The sequence below is a fragment of the Mobula birostris genome, chromosome 32 (genome assembly GCF_030028105.1).
Source record: "Mobula birostris isolate sMobBir1 chromosome 32, sMobBir1.hap1, whole genome shotgun sequence".
NCBI lineage: Eukaryota > Metazoa > Chordata > Chondrichthyes > Myliobatiformes > Myliobatidae > Mobula > Mobula birostris.
The window spans coordinates 15184084-15205848 of NC_092401.1; the positions used below are offsets into that span (position 1 = coordinate 15184084).

At 44.8% G+C, this 21765-nt stretch overlaps 1 protein-coding gene across 1 annotated transcript in view; it reads right to left on the minus strand.

Annotated features, from left to right (window-relative positions):
* Window positions 1-21765, minus strand: part of LOC140191067 (C-type lectin domain family 17, member A-like) — a 67563-nt gene that overhangs the window by 33422 nt on the left and 12376 nt on the right. Inside the window, exons 3-4 of the mRNA XM_072248143.1 lie at window positions 10738-10809; window positions 7534-7632 (exon numbers count right to left, since the gene is read on the minus strand). Of these exons, the coding sequence (XP_072104244.1) occupies window positions 7534-7632; window positions 10738-10809 (171 nt within the window). The remainder of the gene's footprint in view (window positions 1-7533; window positions 7633-10737; window positions 10810-21765) is intronic.

A 21765-nucleotide genomic window follows, 5' to 3' on the forward strand; every position in this document is an offset into this window, starting at 1 on the left:
GCCACAGTTTAAGTTTTAGGGGTAGGCCATTTAGAACGGAGTTGATGAAACACTTTTTCACCCAGACAGTGGTGGATATGTGGAATGCTCTGCCCCAGAAGGCAGTGGAGGCCAAGTCTCCGGATGCTTTCAAAAAAACAGCTGGATAGAGTTCTTAAAGATACCGGAATCAAAGTTTATGGGGATCAGGCAGGAACTGGATACTGATTGTGGATGATCAGCCATGATCACAGTGAATGGCGGTGCTGGATCGAAGGTCCGAATAGCCTAGTCCTGCACCTGTTATCTATTGAATATTGCCTATTGTCTATTAATCCTTTTTAAACAATGGAACCACATGAACAATACGCCAATCCGCTGGCATCAATTCCGTTTCTAATGACATTTGAAATATTTCCGTCAGAGCCCCTGCTATTTCTACACTAACTTCCCTCAAGGTCCAGGGAATATTCTGTCAGGACCCGGAGACTTATTCACTTTTATATTCCTTACAAGCGCCAATACTTCTTTAATCATCATAATTTCCATAACTAACTTACTTGTTTCTCTTACCTTACACAAGTCGAAATCCTTCTCCTTACTGAATACCGAAGAAAAGGAATTGTTCAAAATCTCCCCCATCTCTTTTGGCTCCGCATATAGCTGTCCACTCTGATTCTCTGAGGGATGAATTTTATCCCTCACTGTCCTTTTTCTATTAATATAACTGTTGCAAGGACGTGGCGGTGATACAAACCCATGTGCTGAACATATGCGCGGAGGCCGAGTCGGGAGGCGTTATGGTCGTACCGAGCGTGGAATTGGTGTCCAGTGAGTTTTTAGCCAAAGACTTGGTTTTAGTAGAGAACTCAGGAACGATGCTAAACTTAGAACTGATAGTCCTAAGAACCATATAACGAGACTACTCATACTAGAGTCGACCAACGAACTGGCAACTCCTTGTTGTGGTCACAGAGTGTTTATCCTGCAGTTTCTGATGGGAAGCAGGTGTGTGCAGTTAGTGGAAACTGGGAATGATTGGAATTTAAATGAGGTGATTGGGGCCCAATTCCTGAGGTAAGTGGCATGGTGAGGGATTGCCAGAAGGGTCTATGACAGTACACCCCCTGAAGGGGAGCCTCCAGGCGATCCTCCAGGCCTGTCTGGATGGTCCCGATGAAAGTCCTGGATGAGGGAAGGGTCTAGGATGAAGGAGCGGGGGACCCAGAAACGCCCTTTTGGAGCATACTCTTCCGAGTCCACCAGGTATTGGAGACCCCTGCCTCGACGGCGCACATCTAGTAGTCATCGAATGGTGTATGCTGGATGGTTTTCGATGATACGGGAAGGTGGGAGAGTCTCATCTGGGGGACACAAGGGGCTGACAGAAACTGGCTTTAACTTGAGACACATGAAAAGTTGGGTGGATGCGCGTGGATCTTGGCAGCTTTAGGCGTCCGCTGTGGGATTGATAACCCTTTCAATCTTGAATCGTGCCAGGAAGCGAGGGGCGAGTTTCCTATGTTCGTTCTTGAGCCGGATGTCCTTGGAGACAAGTCACACCATCTGCCCAGGTTGGTACTCCGGCGCCGGAGTGCGGTGTCGATCAGCTGTCTTCTTATTTCGATTTATTGATCTGAGTAGGGCCGTGCGTGTCTGCTCCCAAATCTTACGGCACCAATCAATATGGTTCTGAACCGACGCTACCGCAATCTCCTCCTCTTGCGCGGAGAACAGCGGGGCTTGATACCCAAGGCAGCACTCGAACGGAGACCGTCCAATGGTAGAGCTCACCAGAGAGTTGTGGGCGTACTCAACCGTCGGAAGGTGGTCGCTCCAGGTCGACGGGTCGTTTGCCGTTACACAAGGTACCGTCACCTCCAGGTCTTGCTTGACCCGTTCCGTTGCCCGTTCGTCTGGGGATGGAAGCCGGATGACAAGCTGACCGATGCGCCCAAGGCTTGACAGAAGGCCTTCCTACCTGCGATACGTACAGGGGACCTCGATCGGAGACAATGTCCGCGGAGATTCCGTGGAGGCGGAAGACGTGGTGGACGAGAAGATCTGCAGTTTCTTGAGAGGAACAGAGTTTGAGGAGGGCCACAAACTGCACCGCGATGGGAGAATCGGTCTACCACGGTGAGGACAGTGGTGTTTCCACGGGAAGTGGGTAGACCGGTGACGAAATCTAAGGAGATGTGTGAGCAGGGGAGACCGGGGATAGGTAGAGGACGAAGTAGTCCCGCAGGTGGTCTATGAGACACCTTTCCCCGGGTGCAGATGGAACAAGCTGAGACATAAGAACGAGTGTCCCCCTCCATGGACGGCTAAGGTTCGGTCACTCCCAGGGTGGCAGGCGAACCGGGATGTCTGCCCCCATTGGAGAACCAGGGACCTGACGGAGACGGGCACGTACAGGCGATCGCTGGGTCCATTGCCAGGGTCGGGGTCGTCCCGCTGGGCTTCCTTTACTTCGGCCACGATCTCCCAAGTGAGGGTGACAACCACGCAGACTGGTGGGAGGATAGTCTAGTGAACGGAGGTGTCATCCTTGGAATCATGCTTGCCGGATAGCGCGATCGGCTACCCGTTCTTGGATCCTGGACGGTACGTGAGAGTGAATTGAACCGTCCAAAAAAAAAAAAAAAAAAAAAAAAAAAAAAAAGTGCCTAACGGGCCTCGCGGGAGTTCAATCGCTTGGCGGTCTGAACATACCCCAGGTTCTTATGATCAGTCCATGCCACAAACGGGTGTTTTGTCCCCTCCAACCAGTGACTCCATTCTTCCAGCGCTAGTTTGACCGCCAGTAGTTCCCGATTCCCCACGTCGTATTTGCGCTCGGCGGGGAACAGTCGGCGAGAGAAGAAGGCGCAGGGGTGAAGTTTTTCATCCGAGCTTGATCGTTGGAACAGTACTGCTCCTATCCCTGCGTCAGAGGTGTCCACCTCAACGATGAATTGACGTGGTGGGTTCGGATGGACCAGAATGGGAGCGGTGGTGAAACGCCTCTTCGGGTCGGTGAACAACGAATCCGCTTCGGAGTCCCAGCAAAACGGTGTGGTAGGCGAGGTAAGCTGGGTAAGGGGGGGCCACCACTTGACTGTAGTCTCTGATGAATCTACCATAGAAGTTAGCAAACTCCAGGAATCGTTGAAGTTGTTTGCCTGTCGTGGGTCTATGCCATTCCTCCACTGCCCGGATCTTCTCTGGGTCTGCTTTTACCTGCCCGCTTTCAATGATATAGTCAAGGAAGCTGACCAGAGGAATGTGGAACTCGCATTTCTCCGCCTTTGCAAATAACTGGTTTTCCCATTGTCGCTGGAGGACTTGACGGACATCGTGTACGTGTTCTTGGGGTCTGCTAGAAAATTATCAGGATATAGGCAAGGTAAACAAATACGAACCGATTGATGAAGTCCCTCAGTATGTCATTGACCAGGGTTTGGAAAACAGCGGGAGCATTGCTGAGGCCAAATGGCATGACCAAATATTCAAAGTGGCCCAGAGATGTATTGAAGTCCGTCTTCCATTCGTCCCCATCCCTCATCCTGACTAAATGGAGGCGTTGCGAAGGTCCTGCTTTGAGAAGATGGTGGCTCCATGCAGTGGTTCAAATTCCGAACTAATGAGGGGTAGAGGGTACTTGTTCCTAACTGTTATATTACTTAAGCTTCGGTAGTCGATACAAGGGCGACGCGACCCGTCCTTCCTTTCTACAAAGAAGAAACCGGCGCCTACCGGGGAGGATGAAGGCCTGATAATGCCCGCCGCGAGGGACTCGCTAATGTATTTTTGCATTTCCTCTCTCTCCGGTCGGGATAGGTTAAAAAGACGACTGGTGGGTAGCGGGGCCCCGGAGAGAAGATCGATGGCACAGTCATATGGGCGGTGCGGAAGCAGGGACAGGGCCTGAACACCTGTCCCAAGTCATGCTACGCTGTGGAGACGCGGGACAAGTCGAGGGGTTCCAAAACAGGCGGGGTCGCGGTAGTTTCTCTGGGAGATGGTGCTCACCGCAGACAGTTGGCATTGCAAGACGGGCTCCATTAGGCTATCCTCCCGGTAGACCAATCTATATGGGGATTGTGTTGGGTCAGCCATGGATACCCTAGAACTACCGGGGCTTGAGGTGAATGGATGAGACTGAATCTTACCTCCTCCCGATGGTTGCCTGACAGGAGAAAGGTCTGGCGCAGCATACAGTGGCTCGAGAGGTTTTCCGGCCTGGGTGTCTATCTTTTCGTCCAGCAGATTGCCCTTAGCACCGGAATCCACCAAAGCGGATAGGGACAGGGACTGTTGTTAGCAATTGCTGGGATCTGCAACCGAGTCAGGGGTGCTGAAGGGAGTATCATTCGGCTCACTCGAACGCCCTTTCTCACTGGCGAGGCCTTCCTTTTGGGTCGCTGAGGGCAGATATCCCGGAAATGGCCTGGCTGGCCACGATAGTAGCAATCCTCAGCTCTCCACCTCCGAATTCGTTCGGCCGGGGCAGAAGCCACACTGTGAGCGACTGGGGTGGAGGGAGGGGGCAAGCTGGCGGAGACTGTAAGGTGGACTGTGAGCTTTCCCTAGGAGCGGGGCGACTGGTTCTCTTTCTATCTGAGGCTCCTGAAGTCGATAACCTAATTGAATGGCCAGCAATATCAACGTGTCCAGACCGTCTGTGTCGTCCCTCGCGGCCAACCCATCCTTTATCTTGTCGGAGAGGCCCTGTCGAAACCCCTCCCGTAGGGCCTCGTCATTCCACCCGCAGTCTGCGGCTAAGGTCCAGACCTCAAAGGAATACTTGGCCACACTTAGCGAAGCTTGACGAAGAGTAAACAACCGTTTCGCGGCGTCCTTACCGCGACTGGATTGTTCGAATACCTTCCTCATTTCAGCGCCAAAACGCCGAGTAGGAGAAACAAATCACTGGTTGGTTATCCCATACGGCGCTTGCCCAAGCCAAGGCATCCTCTCGTAGCAGCCCCATGATGTATGCAATCCTTGATTCATCGGAAGTGTAGGTACGTGGCTGCAGCTCAGAGACTAGGGAGCATTGTAACAGAAAGGCCCGGCACCTACCTACGTCCCCGGCCTATGGTTCAGGCTTGGGTACATACGGCTCTCGAGGGGCTGGTGTTGCTGATTCCAGGGGCGAAGCCATCCCGGGCGGTGCGGTTTGGGTAGTCGGTGTTCTTGAAGAGGACGGAGGAACAGAAGCGGAGAATCGGTCCGCTTGTTCACTGACCATCTGCACATTCGTGGATAGCATCCAAAGTTTTTCCGTGATCTCCCGACGTAGTTGGTCGTGAACGCCCAATAGATAGCCCTGGCTGGCCAGGGCTTGTTGTACGGGATCCCTGTCCGATGGGTTCATCGTGGTCAGTTCATTCTGTTGCAAGGACGTGGTGGTGGTGGTACGAACCCAAGTGCTGAACAGAAGCGCGGAGGCCGAGTCGGGAGGCGCTGTGGTGATAGCAAGCGTGGAATTGCTGTCCAGAGGGAGTCTTTAGCCAAAGTCATGTTTTTTTGTAGAGAATTCAGGAACGATGCTAAACTTAGAACTAATAGTCTAAGAAACATGGAACGAGGCTACTTATGCAAGAGTCGACCAACGAACTGGCAACTCATTGTTGAGGTCACAGGGTGTTTATCCCGCAGTTTCTGATGGGAAGCAGTTGTGTGCAGTTAGTGGAACCTGGGAATGATTGGAATTTAAATGAGGTGATTGAGGCCCAATTCCTGAGGTAAATGGCATAGTGGGGGATTGCCAGAAGGGACCATGACAATGACTGTAGAAACGCTTTGGATTTATTTTCACCTTACTTGCCAAAGCAACCTCATATCGTCTTTTTGCTTTTCGAATCTCTTTCTTAAGATTCATTTTACATTCTTTATATTCCTCGAGCACCTCATTTAATGCATGCTCCCTATATTTATTGTAGATCTCTCTCTTTTTTTTCGAACCAAGTTTCCAATATGCCTAGAAAACTATGGTTCTCTCAAACTTTTAAAATATCCTTTCAATCTAACAGGAACATAAAGATTCTGTACCCTCAAAATTTCACCTTTAAATAACCTCTATTTCTCTATTACATCCTTCCCATAAAACAAATTGTCACAATTAACTCCTTCTAAATCCTTTCGTATCTCCTGAAAGTTAGCCTTTCTCCAATCAAAAATCTCAAACCTAGGTGCAGTCCTATCCTTCTTCATAATTATATTGAAACTAATGGCATTGCGATCACTGGACCCGAAGTGTTCCCCAACACATACCTCCATCTTTACTCCATTGATACATCCGACTTTAGCTTCTTCTCAAATTCAAGTGTAAATTCGATCGTATCATGATTGCTTTCCTCTAAGGGTTCTTTCAAGTTAACCTCTCTAATCATTTCCTGGTTTTGCATAACACCCAATCGAGTATAACTGATTCCCTAGTGGTGTTAACCATGAGCCACTTTAAAACTCATCTCGGAAGCTCACAAGAAATCCCTCTCCTGGAATCAAGCACGAAACTGATTTTCCCAATTTACCTGCATTTTGAAAACCCCTAGACTTTTGCAACATTGCTCTTTTGGCGTGCATTGTCTATTTCTTGGTGTAATTTGTAGACGACATTTTTGCTACTGTTGTGACGTCTGAATGCATTTCCCATAAGGGTGTTTTTACCCGTACAGTTCCTTAGCTCTGCCCACAGTGATTCAACACCGCCCAGCCACGTGTCACGTCTTTGTAATGTTTTGATTTCATTTATTAACCAACAGAGCACGCCTTCCTGCCTGTCCTTGGGATACAATTTGTATCCGTGGACATGAAGCTCTCAGCTATAATCTCATTACACCCATGATTCAGTCATGCCTAGAACACCATACCTGCCAATCTCTAACTGTGCTGCGGGTTCATCAACCTCACTCTGTATACTGTGCACATTCAAATACAACAGCTTCTGTCCCATTTTCACACTTTTTAATCTTGTCCGCCTTTATCATTTCAGCTCATCCTGTTTACTGGAATTTTACCCTATCAACAGCCTCCCCTCACTACACATAGCCTCCGTTTGTAAACAAGCGACCTCATCTTCGGACTATCATCTGTCCTTCCTGTGGTACTTCTTGCAATGAGATAATGTGCATCTCAGATCACTCATTGCACCATGTCCAACATTTTGTTTGCTAACTTTGTTTGAGATCTTACCAACATTTGCTTACATTTCCTCTCCACAAACTGTTCTGGCACTCTGGTTCACATGCCCCTGCATCTCTGGTTTAATCCTATCATGCAGCATTAACAAAGTTTCCCGCTAAGATATTAGTTCCACTGCAGTTCAAGTGCAAACTGTCCTGTCTGTAAAGGTCCCGCGTACCCTGGAGGAGAGCACAATGATCTAAAACTCTTACACCGTCCCTCCTACACCAACCCCTCAGTCACATATTAAACTGTATAATCTTCCTACTTCCTACTACGAGGCACGAACAGCAATCCAGAGGTGTCAGCCCCCTGAAGGTCCTATCCTTTAATTTAGCACCTAATTGCGTAAAAACCGAGTAGAGTCGTTACTCGTTTTACCCATGGCATTTGTGTCAACACGGACCACGATTTCTGGCTGTTCATCTTTCCACTTAAGAATCCTGAGGACTCGATGGGAGATAGCCTGGACATTTTCACCTGTAGACAAAATACCATCAGCGAATACTCACAATCCCCCACCCTGCTCTCATGACTATACCCTTTCCCCATACGAAACCACCACGGTGGGCATCCCAGCTGAACAGGTGAGAAGACAGCTGAAACGTCTCAACCCAAGCAAGGCTGCAGGACCGGATGGTGTCAGTACCAGGGTGCTCAAAGCCTGTGGAACTCAGCTATGTGGAGTACTTCGCCATGTATTCAACCTGAGTCTGAGGCTCTGGAAGGTTCCTATGCTGTGGAAGACGTTCTGCTTCGTACCTGTGCCGAAGACGCCGCGCTGCAGCGTCCTCAATGACTACAGACCGGTGGCATTGACCTCCCACATCATGGAGACCCTGGCGGGACTTGTTCTGGAGTTGCTCTGGCCTATGGTCAGGCCACACTTAAATCCCCTCCAGTTCGCCTACCAGCCCCGACTAGGAGTTGAGGATGCCATCGTCTACCTGCTGAACCGTGTCTATGACCACCTGGACAAGCCAGCGAGCACTGTGAGGGTCATGTTTTTTGACTTCTCCAGTGCGTTCAACACCATCCGCCCTGCCCTGCTGGGAGAGAAGCTGACAGCGATGCAGGTGGATGCTTTCCTGGTGTCATGGATTCTTGATTACCTGACTGGCAGACCACAGTACGTGTGCTTGCAACACGGTGTGTCCGACAGAGTGATCAGCAGCACTGGGGCTCCACAGGGGACTGTCTTGTCTCTCTTTCTCTTCACCATTTACACATCGGACTTGGACTACTGTACAGAGTGTTGTCATCTTCAGAAGTTTTCTGAAGACTCTGCCAAAGTTGGATACATCAGCAAGAGAGATGAGGCTGGGTAGAGGGCTACGGTAGGAAACTTTGTCACACGGTGTGAGCAGAATTATCTGCAGCTTAATGTGAAAAAGACAAGGAGCTGGTGGTAGACCTGTGGAGAGCTAAGGCACCGGTGACCCCTGTTTCCATCCAGGGGGTCAGTGTGGTCATGATGGAGGATTACAAATACCTGGGGATACGAATTTGCAATAAACTGGACTGGTCAAAAAACACTGAGGTTGTCTACAAGAAGGGTCAGAGCCGTCTCTATTTCCTAAGGAGACTGAGGTCCTTTTACATCTGTCGGACAATGCTGAAGATGTTCTACGAGTCTGTGGTGGCCAGTGTGATCATGTTTCCTGTTGTGTGCTGGGGCAGCAGGCTGAGTGTAGCAGACATCAACAGAATCAACAAACTCATTCGTAAGGCCAGTGATGTTGTGGGGATGGAACTGGACTTCCTGACGGTGGTGTCTGAAAAGAGGATGCTGTCCAAGTTGCATGCCATCTTGGACAATGTCTTCCATCCACTACATAAAGCATTGGTTGGGCACAGGAGTACATTCAGCCAGAGACTCATTCCACCGAGATGCAACACAGAGCTTCATAGGAAGTCATTCCTGCCTGTGGCCATCAAACTTTACGACTCCTCCCTTGAAGAGTCAGACACCCTGAGCCAATAGGCTGGTCCTGGTCTTATTTCCTGGCATAATTTACATATTATTATATAATTATTTATGGTTTTATTACTATTTAATTATTTGTTGTGGAACTGTAACGAAAATCAATTTCCCCCGGGATCAATAAAGTATGACTATCACTATGACCTTGAATCTCGCTCACACCCACAGAACCTCATGACTGTTTCCCGAACTAACAAATCACCTATCAGCATAACATCTATCACCTGCCTATTCTCTGCCCTTCAATGCTGACTCACAGAGCCAGACTTGGTCCCAGATACCCGACCACTGTGACGTTCGTCTGTTAGGTCAACCTCCCATTCCCGACAGTATCAAAACTGATATATGTTGTTGACGGAGATGACCACAGGGGTACTCTGCATTGGATCCTTAAACCCTTTCCCCTTCGTCACGGTCACACAAATTCCTCTGCTCTGCACCTAGCGCCACTCTGCATGCTCTATCTTTTATCTCTTCAGTCTCCCGAATGATCCGGAGTTCAATCCAATTACTTAACGCGGATTGTTAGAAGCTGCAGTTGGATGCTGTTCACACAGATGTGATCTGAAAGGATTTTGGAGGTCTCTCTGCCTCCCTACACCGCACAAGAGGAGCATTCCACTGTCCTGTCTGGCATCTCTACTATACTAGCTAAGCGCATATAAAGAAGCAAAGGAAATGAAACTTAATCTTGAGTTCCTGTTACATTGCTTTCTCTGACTCAGACTTGTTTTCGCCTGGAAGAGCTAAAGCTGCAATAAAACCATTCTGACTCTATCCACCCAGATCACGGCTGGTACGACAATGCGCTTGCCCCTGCTTTCCTTAAATTTCGTCTTGATAATCAATCCTAACCGCCGATTATTCGCTAGTCAAAGCTCTTTTTCGCTTTGGCAACCCTCTGTTGGCATTTATGTTCAGTCAGTGGATCTGAGTGAAATTCCCTCCTTTCAAAACTTTCGATGTCCGTATTAGTCGCTGCTCAAAGCTTCGTTTCGCTGCACAGACTCACTGCTGACTTTACTACTAGGATAGTAGACCTGAGTGAAATTCCCTTCTCTCAATACTTCCGATGTCCGGATTGGTCGCTGGTCAAATCTCTTTTGCGAGATTAAGATATTGACAAACATATTAATGGCACAACTTACCGATCTCCTGGGTATGGGGGCAATACTTTCGGCCTCAAGATCGCACTGCCTGTTTCTCTGGAACTTCGAAAAAATCTGTTTATTCTCCCCTCTCTTTCACATTTCTGATTAACGGTCTTACCCATTTACTCTGCTATTTCGACCGGACATGTTTAACACGTCACAATGTCTAATATTTCTGTTTTCATTTATTGTTTTCACACGATTTTAATTCAAAGTCAGTGTCTTTCTGGCGTGATGTGAATTACCAACTGCTGGAGGCATAGAGTAAGAATTTTTTCCAGGAGATAAGCAAATGAGCAGGATTGGGTTTGACTTTGGAGTTTGGGACATAAATAGGGTTAGCTGAAGCAATTTTAGCAATCTACGCCACTCTGCACCTTATCAACATTCATATCGGTTCCAAGTTAAAAAAGAGAACATGATATTTTGTCTGATAATTATTAAACTTACTCTTATTCAGCTGCAAAATCTCGTCCTGAAGTTTAGCGAAGGCGCCAAGGGTGTTCTGGTGGTTACCTGCAACTAAATGTGGATATCACGTTAGATCGAATGGTTTTGTCAGCTAGCTCATCGTGTCTTCAGTCTCGAATGACTTGACGAATAATGATAATCGTCATCAATGTGATTGAAAATAACGGTAAACGTGACACGTGCATAGAGCACACCTACATATGTCAGATATTGAGCCAGTCAGCGTGAGAGGCCCTCAACACATTAGCTTGTTCCGTTCCGAATTAAGGTGAGACATAAGGAATACTATCTATACCCATCATAATTTTATATACTTCTATCAAATCTCTCGCATTCTTCTACGCTCCAGGGAATAAAGTCCTAACCTATTCAACCTTTCTCTGTAACTCAGTTTCTCAAGTCGCGGAAACATCCTTGTAAACCTTCTCTGCACTCTTTCAACCTTATTAATATCCTTCCTGTAATTTGGTGACCAAAACTGCACACAATACTCCAAATTCGGACTCACCAATGCCTTATGCAACCTCACCATAACATTCCCTCTCTTATACTCAATACTTTGATTTATAAAGGCCAACGTACCAAAACATGTCTTTCCGATACTATCTAACGGTAACGCCACTTTTACGGAATTTTATATCTGTTTTCCCAGATCCATCTGTTCTACTGCACTCCTCAGTGCCCTACTAGTTACCTTGTATGTTCTACCTTGGTTTGTCCTTCCAAAGTGCAATATCTCACACTTGTGTGTATTAAACTCCATCTGCCATTTTCAGCCCATTTTTCCAGCTGGTCCAAGTCCCTCTGCAAGCTTTCAAGACCTTCCTCACTGTCCACTATACCTCCAATCTTTGTATCATCAGCAAATTTGCTGATCCAATTTACCACATTATCATCCAGATCATTGATATAGATGACAAATAACAATGGACCCAGCACTGATCACTGTGGCACACCACTAATCACAGGCGTCCACTCAGAGAAGCAATCCTTCACTACCACTCTCTGGCTTCTTCCATTGAGCCAATGTCTATTCCAATTTACAACCTGTCCATGTATACCAACCACTGAATCTTCCTGACTAACCTTCCATGCTGGACCTTATCAAAGGCCATGCTGAAGTCCATGTAGACTACATCCACTGCCTTCCCTTGATCCACTTTCCTGCTAACCTCCTCAAAAAACTCTAATAGATTAGTTAAACATGACTTACCACGCACAAAGCCATGTTCACTCTCCCTAATAAGTCCCTGTCTATCCAAATTCTGTAGATCCTATCTCTTAGTACTCCTTCCAATAATTTACCTGCTACTGACGTCAAATTTACGGGCCTATAATTTCCCGGATTACTTTCAGAGCATTTTTTAAAGAACGGAACAACATGAGCTATCCTCCAATCCTCCAGCACCTCACTGGTAGATACCAACATTACATTTTAAATATATCTGCCAGGGTCCCTGCAGTTTCAACACTAGTCTCCTTGAAGATCCGAGGGAATACCGTGTCAGTCTCTGGAGATTTATCTACCTTGATTTGCCACAAGATAGCAAGCTCCTCTTCAATTTGTATAGGTTCTATGACCACACTACGTGTTTGCCTTATTTCCATAGACCCTATGCGTGTATCCATAGTAAATACAGACGCAAAAAAAACATTTAAGGTCTTCCCCATTCATTTTCGTTCCATACATAGCAGACGACTCCGATCTTCAAGAGGACCAGCTTTATCCCTTACTATTCTTTTGATCTTAATATACCCGCAGAAGCTCTGTGGATTAACCTTCACCTTGACTGCCAAAGCAACCTCATGTCTTCTTTTAGCCCTCCAGATTTCTTTCTTAAGTATTTTTTGCACGTTTTATAATCTTCAAACACCCTTTTTGTTCCCTTGTTTCCTATACATGTCATATATCTCTCTCTTTTCTTCTTTATCAGTGTTCCAATATCCCTTTAGAACCAAGGTTCCTTGTTCTTATTCATTTTGCCTTTAATCCTGACAGGAAAAAACAAGCTCTGCACTCTCAAAATTTCTGCTTTGAAGGCCTCTCACTTACCAATCACACCCTTGCCAGAGTACAACGGGTCCCAATCCACGCTTTTGAGATCCTTTATCAGTTCTTCAAATTTGGTCTTTTTCCAGTTTAGAACCTCAACCCGAGGACCAGATCTATCCTTATCCATGATCAAGTTGATACTAATGGTGTTATGATCACTGGAACCAAAGTGTTCCCCTACACATACTTCCGTCACCTGTCCTAATTCGTTTCCCAATAGGAGATCAAATATTGCATGCACTCCAGTTGATACCTCTAAATATTGATTTAGAAAACTTTCCTGAGCACATTTACAAACTCTAACCCGTCTAGACCTTTAGCAGTATGGGAATCCCAATAAATATGTGGAAAAGTAAAATCCCCTACTATCACAACTTTATGTTTCCTGCTGTTGTCTGCTATCTCTCTGCAGATTTGCTCCTCCAATTCTAGCTGACTATTGGGTGGTCTATAATACAACCCCATTAATGTGGTCATACCTTTCCTGTTTCTCAGCTCCACCCATACGTCCTCGGTAAGTTCAAGTTCATAATTGTCAGTCAATCATATACATGTATACAGCTCTATGAAACATCATTTCTCTGGGACCAAGCTGCAAACATATTACGTACTAAATAGTCACAAATATCACATTTTGTAACGAGAGGCAATACAGTTACAAAATAATACTATGAGAACTGTAGACGGGCATAGCCTGAAGATTAATAGGTTGTTATGCAGTACAAGGTACATGTTTATGTAAGACACTATAATGTCACCAATATTATTAGCGTAAAACAAACAATAGTAAATAATATATGTGAAAGAACAGATTTGAAAAATAAATCTGACCAGTGTGTGATCACAGTGTTTCTGAAAGTCTGCATTTGTGGCGAGAGGCGGTTGGGGGTGTGATGGTAAGCCATTCAGACAGGATATGTACGTGTGCTGCGTGGCAGTAGGGTGATAAGACTTCTAACAACCTGTCAGTTGTCGTTCTTATGCTATTTTATGTTCTGCTTGATGGCGGGAAGTCAAACAGAATGTGGGAAGGATATAAGGGGCCTGTGACAATGTTGGATATAATGCACATGCTGCGGTTCTGATGTATTCCACGAACAACTTGATGTATTTTCAGCAGTCCTCACTATTCGTTGCAAGATCTTGCGATGAGATGCATGCAATTCCGATAGCGACCATGCTGCAGCTGGTCAGCACACTGTTGACGGCGCAATGTAAATGTGGTGATAATGGGGCAGTGGGATCCTCGCTTGTCATAGTGTCTTCAACATGTGGAGGCGCCAATGTGTTCTCTTGGCTAAAGAGGTAGTGTTGAAGGACTAGGTGAGATTGTCAGTGAAGTGTACGGCATGAAAATTGATTTTGCTGGCTCTCTCCTGAGTGGGCAGTTAATATATAGTCGGGAGTGGTTAAGGAGACGTTACTGAGGTATACGATCATTTATGTAGACTTGGAGATAATGGTACGCCCTAGTTTCCAATAGCCAATTTTCTTCCAGATGCATCTGTAAAAATATGGAGGGTCTGCCGACAACCTGTGTTCCACTAGTAACATGATACTGACTGCTTGACTGGGATGGAGCAGCTCAACAATGGGGTGGAAACAGTAATCCTAGAAAACCTATGAGTACCGTCTCTGCTGATTCCCTGAGCTGACAGGAAATTATCTGAAGCCATTATCAGTGAGGAGAGAGCATTAATGGTGAGATTCAGTGTGATAGATGGCGCTGCTTGGAGTAATTCAGAGACACAAAGGCCTTGTGTCACCAGGACCGACTGGTGTACAAGTCAAGCGGTTCAACGAGTAGGTGACAGAAGTTATGACAATAAAAGCCTTACAACATAAGGATGTAGAAACAAGAGAGTATGCTTAATCGCTTAAATTTTCACCGTCATTCAACAAAGCAGAGCTGCCCTGAACCAGGCCTCAAATCCACTTTCGCCATTTCTCATAGCCAGGTTCTCCTTATCTTGAAATAATTTATGGCATTAAAATGATTTGATGGTTCTTGTACTTCACTCTGAAGTAGAGAATTCCGAAGATTCAACACCATGTTTGAGAATTATGTACATACTGCAGCTTTAAATCGCAAGTAAATCAGTGTCATAGCAAAGTACAGCGCCGAAAATGACACTTCAGACCACCTAGCCCGTGCCGAATCACCTAATCTGCCTATTCCCATCAATCTGCATTTGGACTATATCCTTCCGTACCCCACCCATCTACGTACCAATGCAAACGTCTTTTAAACTTTGAAATCGAGCTCCCATGCACTACTTCCCCTGATAGCTCGTTCTACACTCTGACGACCGTCTGAGTGAAGAAGTTTCCCCTCATTCTCCCTTTAAACTTTTCACCTTTCACCTTTAACCCATGGAAGAAGATTTTACTTCTCCCATTCTGTTTCGTACAGTTTAAATACAGGAATAATTTCTAGTTTATAACATTGTATACAATAGCAGTGCCTACCAAATGAAACGCGGGTGCACAGTGCATATAGTTATTTTCTGCATTATGAACAAGAAGTACCGTCCAATATAGGGGGATGGCTTCTGCATCATTCTCGGAACGAAATCAATCATCCGCAGTTAATGGCAAGAAACTCTGTTATACCATGATTTATCATATCTCTGACCACCCCAATCACAAGACTGAACGTAATCTGCGAAATTGTAGATTGCAGGAAATAAAATTCAAATCGGTAGCCTCTGAACAGCACATCCACGTTGCTATTCCCTGGGAACTGCAACATTTGATGTCAATAGAAAGCGTATTCCTGAAGGATTCATATCACAACAGAATAAGAGTGCAAGATGTGTGGGGATTATGAGTAACATCAGGAGACAGACACTTCACAACTTTGATGTGTGGTAGCAAGGTCACACGGTAGGCAGAAATGGACAATTTGGTAACGATGTTCTAAAGTAAAGTAAAAGTGACATCACAGTGCTGACCGCTGCGTGGTGTCAGATTTGTGATGTACTGATTAAATAACACACCGGAAAGGTTTCATCAGAAGATAGGAATTTTTTTTTTCAAAGCGGAGGAACGGGACGTCGTGACGAATGGAAGGGGTATCAAGTGGTAAAAAGTGGAGGTCGTGCTGTGCAGCAATGGAGAGAAGTAATGTGGACTCATCAGCGTTGACCCCGCGTGCTACTTTCACTGTTGAAGATGGATGATGTTATACACAGTAACAAGGAGACCACATGCCGTGGATTAAAGAGGTTAGAATTATGTCATAGATTCATAGAAAAATACAGCACCAAAAATATCCTTCAATCCATACAGAGCGTGCAGAGACACGTAATCTGCCTACACACATCGACCTGCATCGGGACCATTGCCCTCCTACTCCATCCACGTACCGATGCAAACTTCTCTTAAACGTTGAAATTAAGCTCGCATGTATTACTTGCGCTTGCAGCTCGTTCTACACTTCAACTACCCAATTAGGGGAATTAGGCATTGATCGGAATGACGTTGTGGCATCACTGCGTCGTGACTGAAAGAAGTCCATAGCTGGGTGCTCAAAATTAAAGAACATACTTTGTATCGCAGGGCCAGGAAAGAAGGCAAGACGGCGGTGAGATGGAATTACATCTTTAAATAATGGTGACAGAGAATGTTGAATCTTTGTGGGTGGATTTAAAAGAAATTACTAGGGTAAAAAACATATGGAACTCATATAAAGGCCCCTGAATAGTAGCCACGATGTGGGGTGGAGATTCCAAAGGGAGCTGGAAAAGTCATGTAATAATGGTAATGACACAATTTAAATAGGGGTCCTCCATATGCAAGGGAATTGGGAAATTCAGTTTGATGTCGGATCGCAAGTGTGGGCATTTGTTGAATGCTTAGGAGATGGTCTTGTAGAGCAGCTTGTACCTGAGCCTACTCGTTGAAAAGCTATTTTAGATTGGGTGTTGTATAGTAACCCAGAACTTATTAGCAAACCTAACTTAAAGGAGCAACTACTGGTCATAATAAGATTGAATTCATACTGTAATTTGAGAGGGGGGGTGTATCTACATCACATGCATCTGCAATGGAATGAAGGGAATTACAGAGGCATGAGAGAGGAGGTGCCTGGGTGGATTAGAGGAGTATCCTGCGAGGATGACGGCAGAGTGTAGATGGCTGAAATTTCTTCCAATAATTCACAAGGTGAAGGATAGATATGTACCACAGAAGAATAAGTTCGCAAATGACGTGGGTAAGCAGATATATTTGAGAAAGGAAGGGGAGGACTGCATAAAAGCTAAGGAAAGGGCTTATATGATAGCAACCGTGAGTGGGAAGTTAGCTGATTTGGGAAGCTCTTAAAAGCCAATAAAAGGCAACTAAAAAGCTATAACAAGACAAAAGATGAAAAATGAGGGCAGACTGCCCAATAATTTATAGCAGCATACGAAACTTTTTTTTCAGACATATAAAGAGGAAAGGGGTGTGAGAGTTGATACTGGACTACTGGAAAATTATGTTGGTGAAGTAGTATTGGGGGACAAAGAAATGGCAAATGAACTCAATGAGTACTTAGCATCCTTCGTCACCATGGAATACACTAGCCGTGTGCCAGAGATCCTTGAGTGTCAGGGAGCAGGAGTGAGTGCTATTACTATTACAAAGGAAAAGGTGATAGGTAAACTCAAAGGTCTTGAGGTGAGTAAGTCACCTGGACCTTGTGGACTGCATCCCAGAGTCCTGAGAGATGTTGCTGAAGAGATATTTGGTGCATTCTTCATGAAGTCTTAAGAATCACTTAATTCTGGTTTGGTTCCGGAGGACTGGGAAATTGCAAATGTCACCCCACACTTGAAGAGGGAGGAAGGCAAAAGAAAGGAAATTATAGCCAGTTAACCTAACGTCAGTGGTTGAGAAAGTGTTGGAGTCTATTAGTAAAATGAGGTTTCGAGTTTCTTTGAAACTTATTGAAAAACAGGTTAAAGTCAGCATGGTTTCTGTAACGGAAATTCTTGCCTGACAAATCTGTTAGAGTTCTTCGAGGAAGTAACAACCTGAGTAGACAAAGGCAAGAAAATGAACGTCACTGATCTGCATTTTCAGGTGTTTGTCAAGGTGCCACACATGACGCTGCTAAACAAGAGAAAATCCGATGGTGCTACTGGAGGGATACTAGCATCAATAGCAGAATGACTGACAGGCAGGAGACAGAGAGTGGGAATATAATGGACCTGTTCTGGTTGGCTGCCGTTGACTAGTGGTGTTCCTCAGGAGTCAGTATTGAGACCGTTGTTTATCACACTGTTCGTCACTGATTTAGATAATGGAATTTATGGGTTTGCGGCAACGGTTGCGGATGATACGAAAATAAGGGGAGGGGTAAGTAGTGATGTCGAAGCAATGCTATTGCAGCAGGACTCAGACAGGTTGGAAGAATGAGCAAGAAATGGCAGGGAATACAGTGTTGGGAAACGTATGATAATGCGTTTTGGTAAGAGCGGCAGTAGTGTGGACTACTGTCTAAATGTACAAACATTCAAACATCAGAGGTGCAGACGGCATTAGTAGTCCTGGTGCAAGACTCCAGAAGGTCCATTTGCAGGTTAACTCTGTGAAGAAGAAGGCAAGTCCAACGTTTGCATTTACTTCAAGGGGAATACGACCTATAAACAAGGAGATAATGGTGAACCTTCATAAGACACAGGTTAGTTCGCATGTAAGAGTGTTGTCAACAGTTTTGGGCCCCATATCTCCTAAACGATGTGTGGTCATTTGCGACAGTTCAGAGGAGGTTCACGAGGATGATTCCGGGAATGAAAGGATTCAAATATGAAGAACATTTGGCAGCTTTGGGCCTGTATTCACCGGAATTTAGAATATAGTCGGGGGATCTCATTGAAGCCTACCAAGTGTTGAAAAGACTAGCTAGGGTGGATGTGGAGAGTGTGTTTCCCGTGATGGTGGTATCTAGAACTAGTGCCCAGCCTCAAAATTGAGGAACGACCCTTTATTACAAAGGTAGGGACGGATTCTTTCAGAGAGATATTAGAAAACCAGTAAAATACTCTGTCACAGGCTGCAGTGAAGACCTAGTCTGTCTGCATATCTAAGGCAGAATTTGCTCATTTCCAGATCGGTCAGGACATCAGAGGATATGGCAAGAAGACAGGTTTCTGGGAGTAAGTGCGATCCAGGATCAGCCACGATGGGATGGCGGAGCAGGCTCGATGGACTGAATGGCCTACTTCCGCTCATATGTCTTACGGTCTTATGACGCTCTGTGTGAAGGAGTTTCCCCTCCTACTCCCTTTAAATTTTTCATCTTTCATGCTTAACCCATTAGAACTAGTTGTACTCCCACCCAACCACAGTGGAGAAAATCTGATTGTATTTATCATATGTGTACTTCTCATGATTTTGTGTACTTTTTACAAATCTCTCCTCAATCTTCTAAGTTACAAGAACTAAGGTTCCTAACCTGATCATTTTTTCCCCATACAACTCGAGTCCTGCAGAAACAGGAAATTCTTTGTTAATTTTCTCTTCCTTCTTTCAATTGTATTTATATTTTTTTTACTATCCGTAAGTGACCCTAACTGCACACAATACTCAAATGTAAACCTCAGCCATGTCTTATACAAGTTCAAAGTAACATCCAATTTGGTTTACTCATACTCTCATTTAAGAAGCCAAATCTGCCAAAACCAGACATAATGGGTCTGCATTGCAAACACTGTCTGATGATTTAAAATTATATTGTTAGAAGAAAAATCACATCGTCATTCAGAAACTCTTACATAGCTTGTTGGGGTTGCTGAAGCCCCGCATATCCATCATTTGAATATAAATTTGGATACTGAATATCTTCCAGAAGAACATAACGGTCGACCAGTTTCTTTATTGTGCATCACAGACTATTCAAGCACAAGAGTTTTGTTCCACAAATTAGTACCATAAGCACTTCTTGAAGACAATGGAAATATCTACAAATGTGAACGCCATTTCTCTTGATCACGCCCAAACCTTTTGGCCTTTTTAGATGGGTAAAGGATATAAGAGTTTGAACGTTGTCCTAGATTGGAGCATTAGGGTGTATTGCTTTGGATTAGCGTGTATCTCAGGTCGCTAATTTAGCATGCAACATATGTAGAAATTAAAATATTTTACAGAGGGTTCACTTGACTATTACACGCCCAAAAAATGATTTCTCTGAGGATTAGAGATGCTTTGGTGTGGAGTTGAAGAAAGACAGAGAGGGAAGTTGCCCGAGTGCAAAAAAAATCATCAGGAGTCTCAGAAGAACAAATCGGACCTATTTTAATAAACCGAGTGTAGTGAGTTTAGTGCAGATTGTTCAGGTAAAATGGGAGATTAGGATAACATTGTGAAGCTGAGGCATGACCTGGAACTCACAATCTGGAACTTTTGGAGTGGGAGGGGTATTGAATCCACTTTTCCAATACTCAGATATGTTTTCCAAGTGGTACAGCGTATATCTTGTAATTAGATTTCGATTTGCTGGTGCTTTTCCGATGGGAGTTGCGCAGATTGCAACGCTGACGTCCAGTATTATCCTTCTTTCTCAGACATACAATAAATCAACATGGTCATGCTGATTTACAAGGGGTGATTGATAAGTTCATGGCCTACAGTAGAAGAAGTCCACTTTAGAAAACCTAGCACATCTATTTTTCAACATAGTCCCCTCCTACATGTACACACTTAGTCCAGCGGTCGTGGAGCATACGGATATCTACTTTGTAGAAGTGGTTCAAAGCAGGGCTGATTGATAATTTCGTGGACTAAGGTAGACGGAGATGTGTTATTAACTTCAAACTTTCCACATTTTCACTCAAAGAGTTGAACTACACATGTATGTAACAAGAGCGTCTTCGTCCACCAGGTGGTCGACAGCAAGGGTAATTGATATGTTCGTGGCCTATGGTAGAAGCCGATAGTTATACAGCTGTCGTTACCTGCACGTGCAGATTAACTGTTTGAGTTAAAATGCAGAAAGTTTGAAGTTCATAACTTAACTCCTTCTACATTAGGCCACTAATCTATCAATCACCCCTGTTGTGGACCACCTCTGGAGGTCCGAGGCGCCGACGTCTACAAAGAAAGGATCCATATGCTCCACGACCACTAGACTAAGTGTGTAAATGTAAGAAGAATAAATATGCTAGGTTTTCTAAATTTGATACATTCTACGTCAGGCCACGAAATTATTAATCGCCCCATGTACTTTTATATTTGAATTCTGTCAAAACTTTGAAGCTGCAGGGCACAAAATAATAAAAAAAAACAACAATTTACTGCATTTAGAAGCAAATTATATTGATTATTTTTACTGAACTCTATACAGCATGGGGGCAGACAGAATGTACTTACCGTACACAGCAGTAAACAGAATGAGAGCTCAGCTGCTGTCGGAATATTTCACATCTTTAGAAAGCAGTGTTTTCATAAAGAATGGTGGATTTTGGATCCATTCTAAGAAGGGAAGTTATGTCATGCAGAGTGGATAACAAATAAACTTTGGTCAGCTCGTAAACATTTCCAACATTGTTCCGAGAAACTAAAACTTAAAATATCTCTGGGCTCTATTTCCATGGTCTAAAGTTCATTTTCTTTCACAGTAGGATGTGAATAAGAGAAAATAGATTATACTTCTCTCATTCTGTTTCGCTCGGTTTAAAGACAGGAATTAATTGAAATTTATAACACTGAATACAATTGCAGTGCCCACCAACTGAAAGTGGGCACACAATCTCTGAAGAGGTTTTCTGCATTGCTAAAGGAAGACAATGGATTCTGCTCCCATTCTCGAAATGAAATTAATCATACCAAATTATTTTTTATCATAGCTCCGATCTCACCAATCACCTGAGTTACCTCAATTTGCAAAACTGTTGACGGCAGGAAAGAAAATTAAGATCGCTAGGCTGTAAACAGCACACTCAATTTGATATCCCCTGGAATTTGCAATA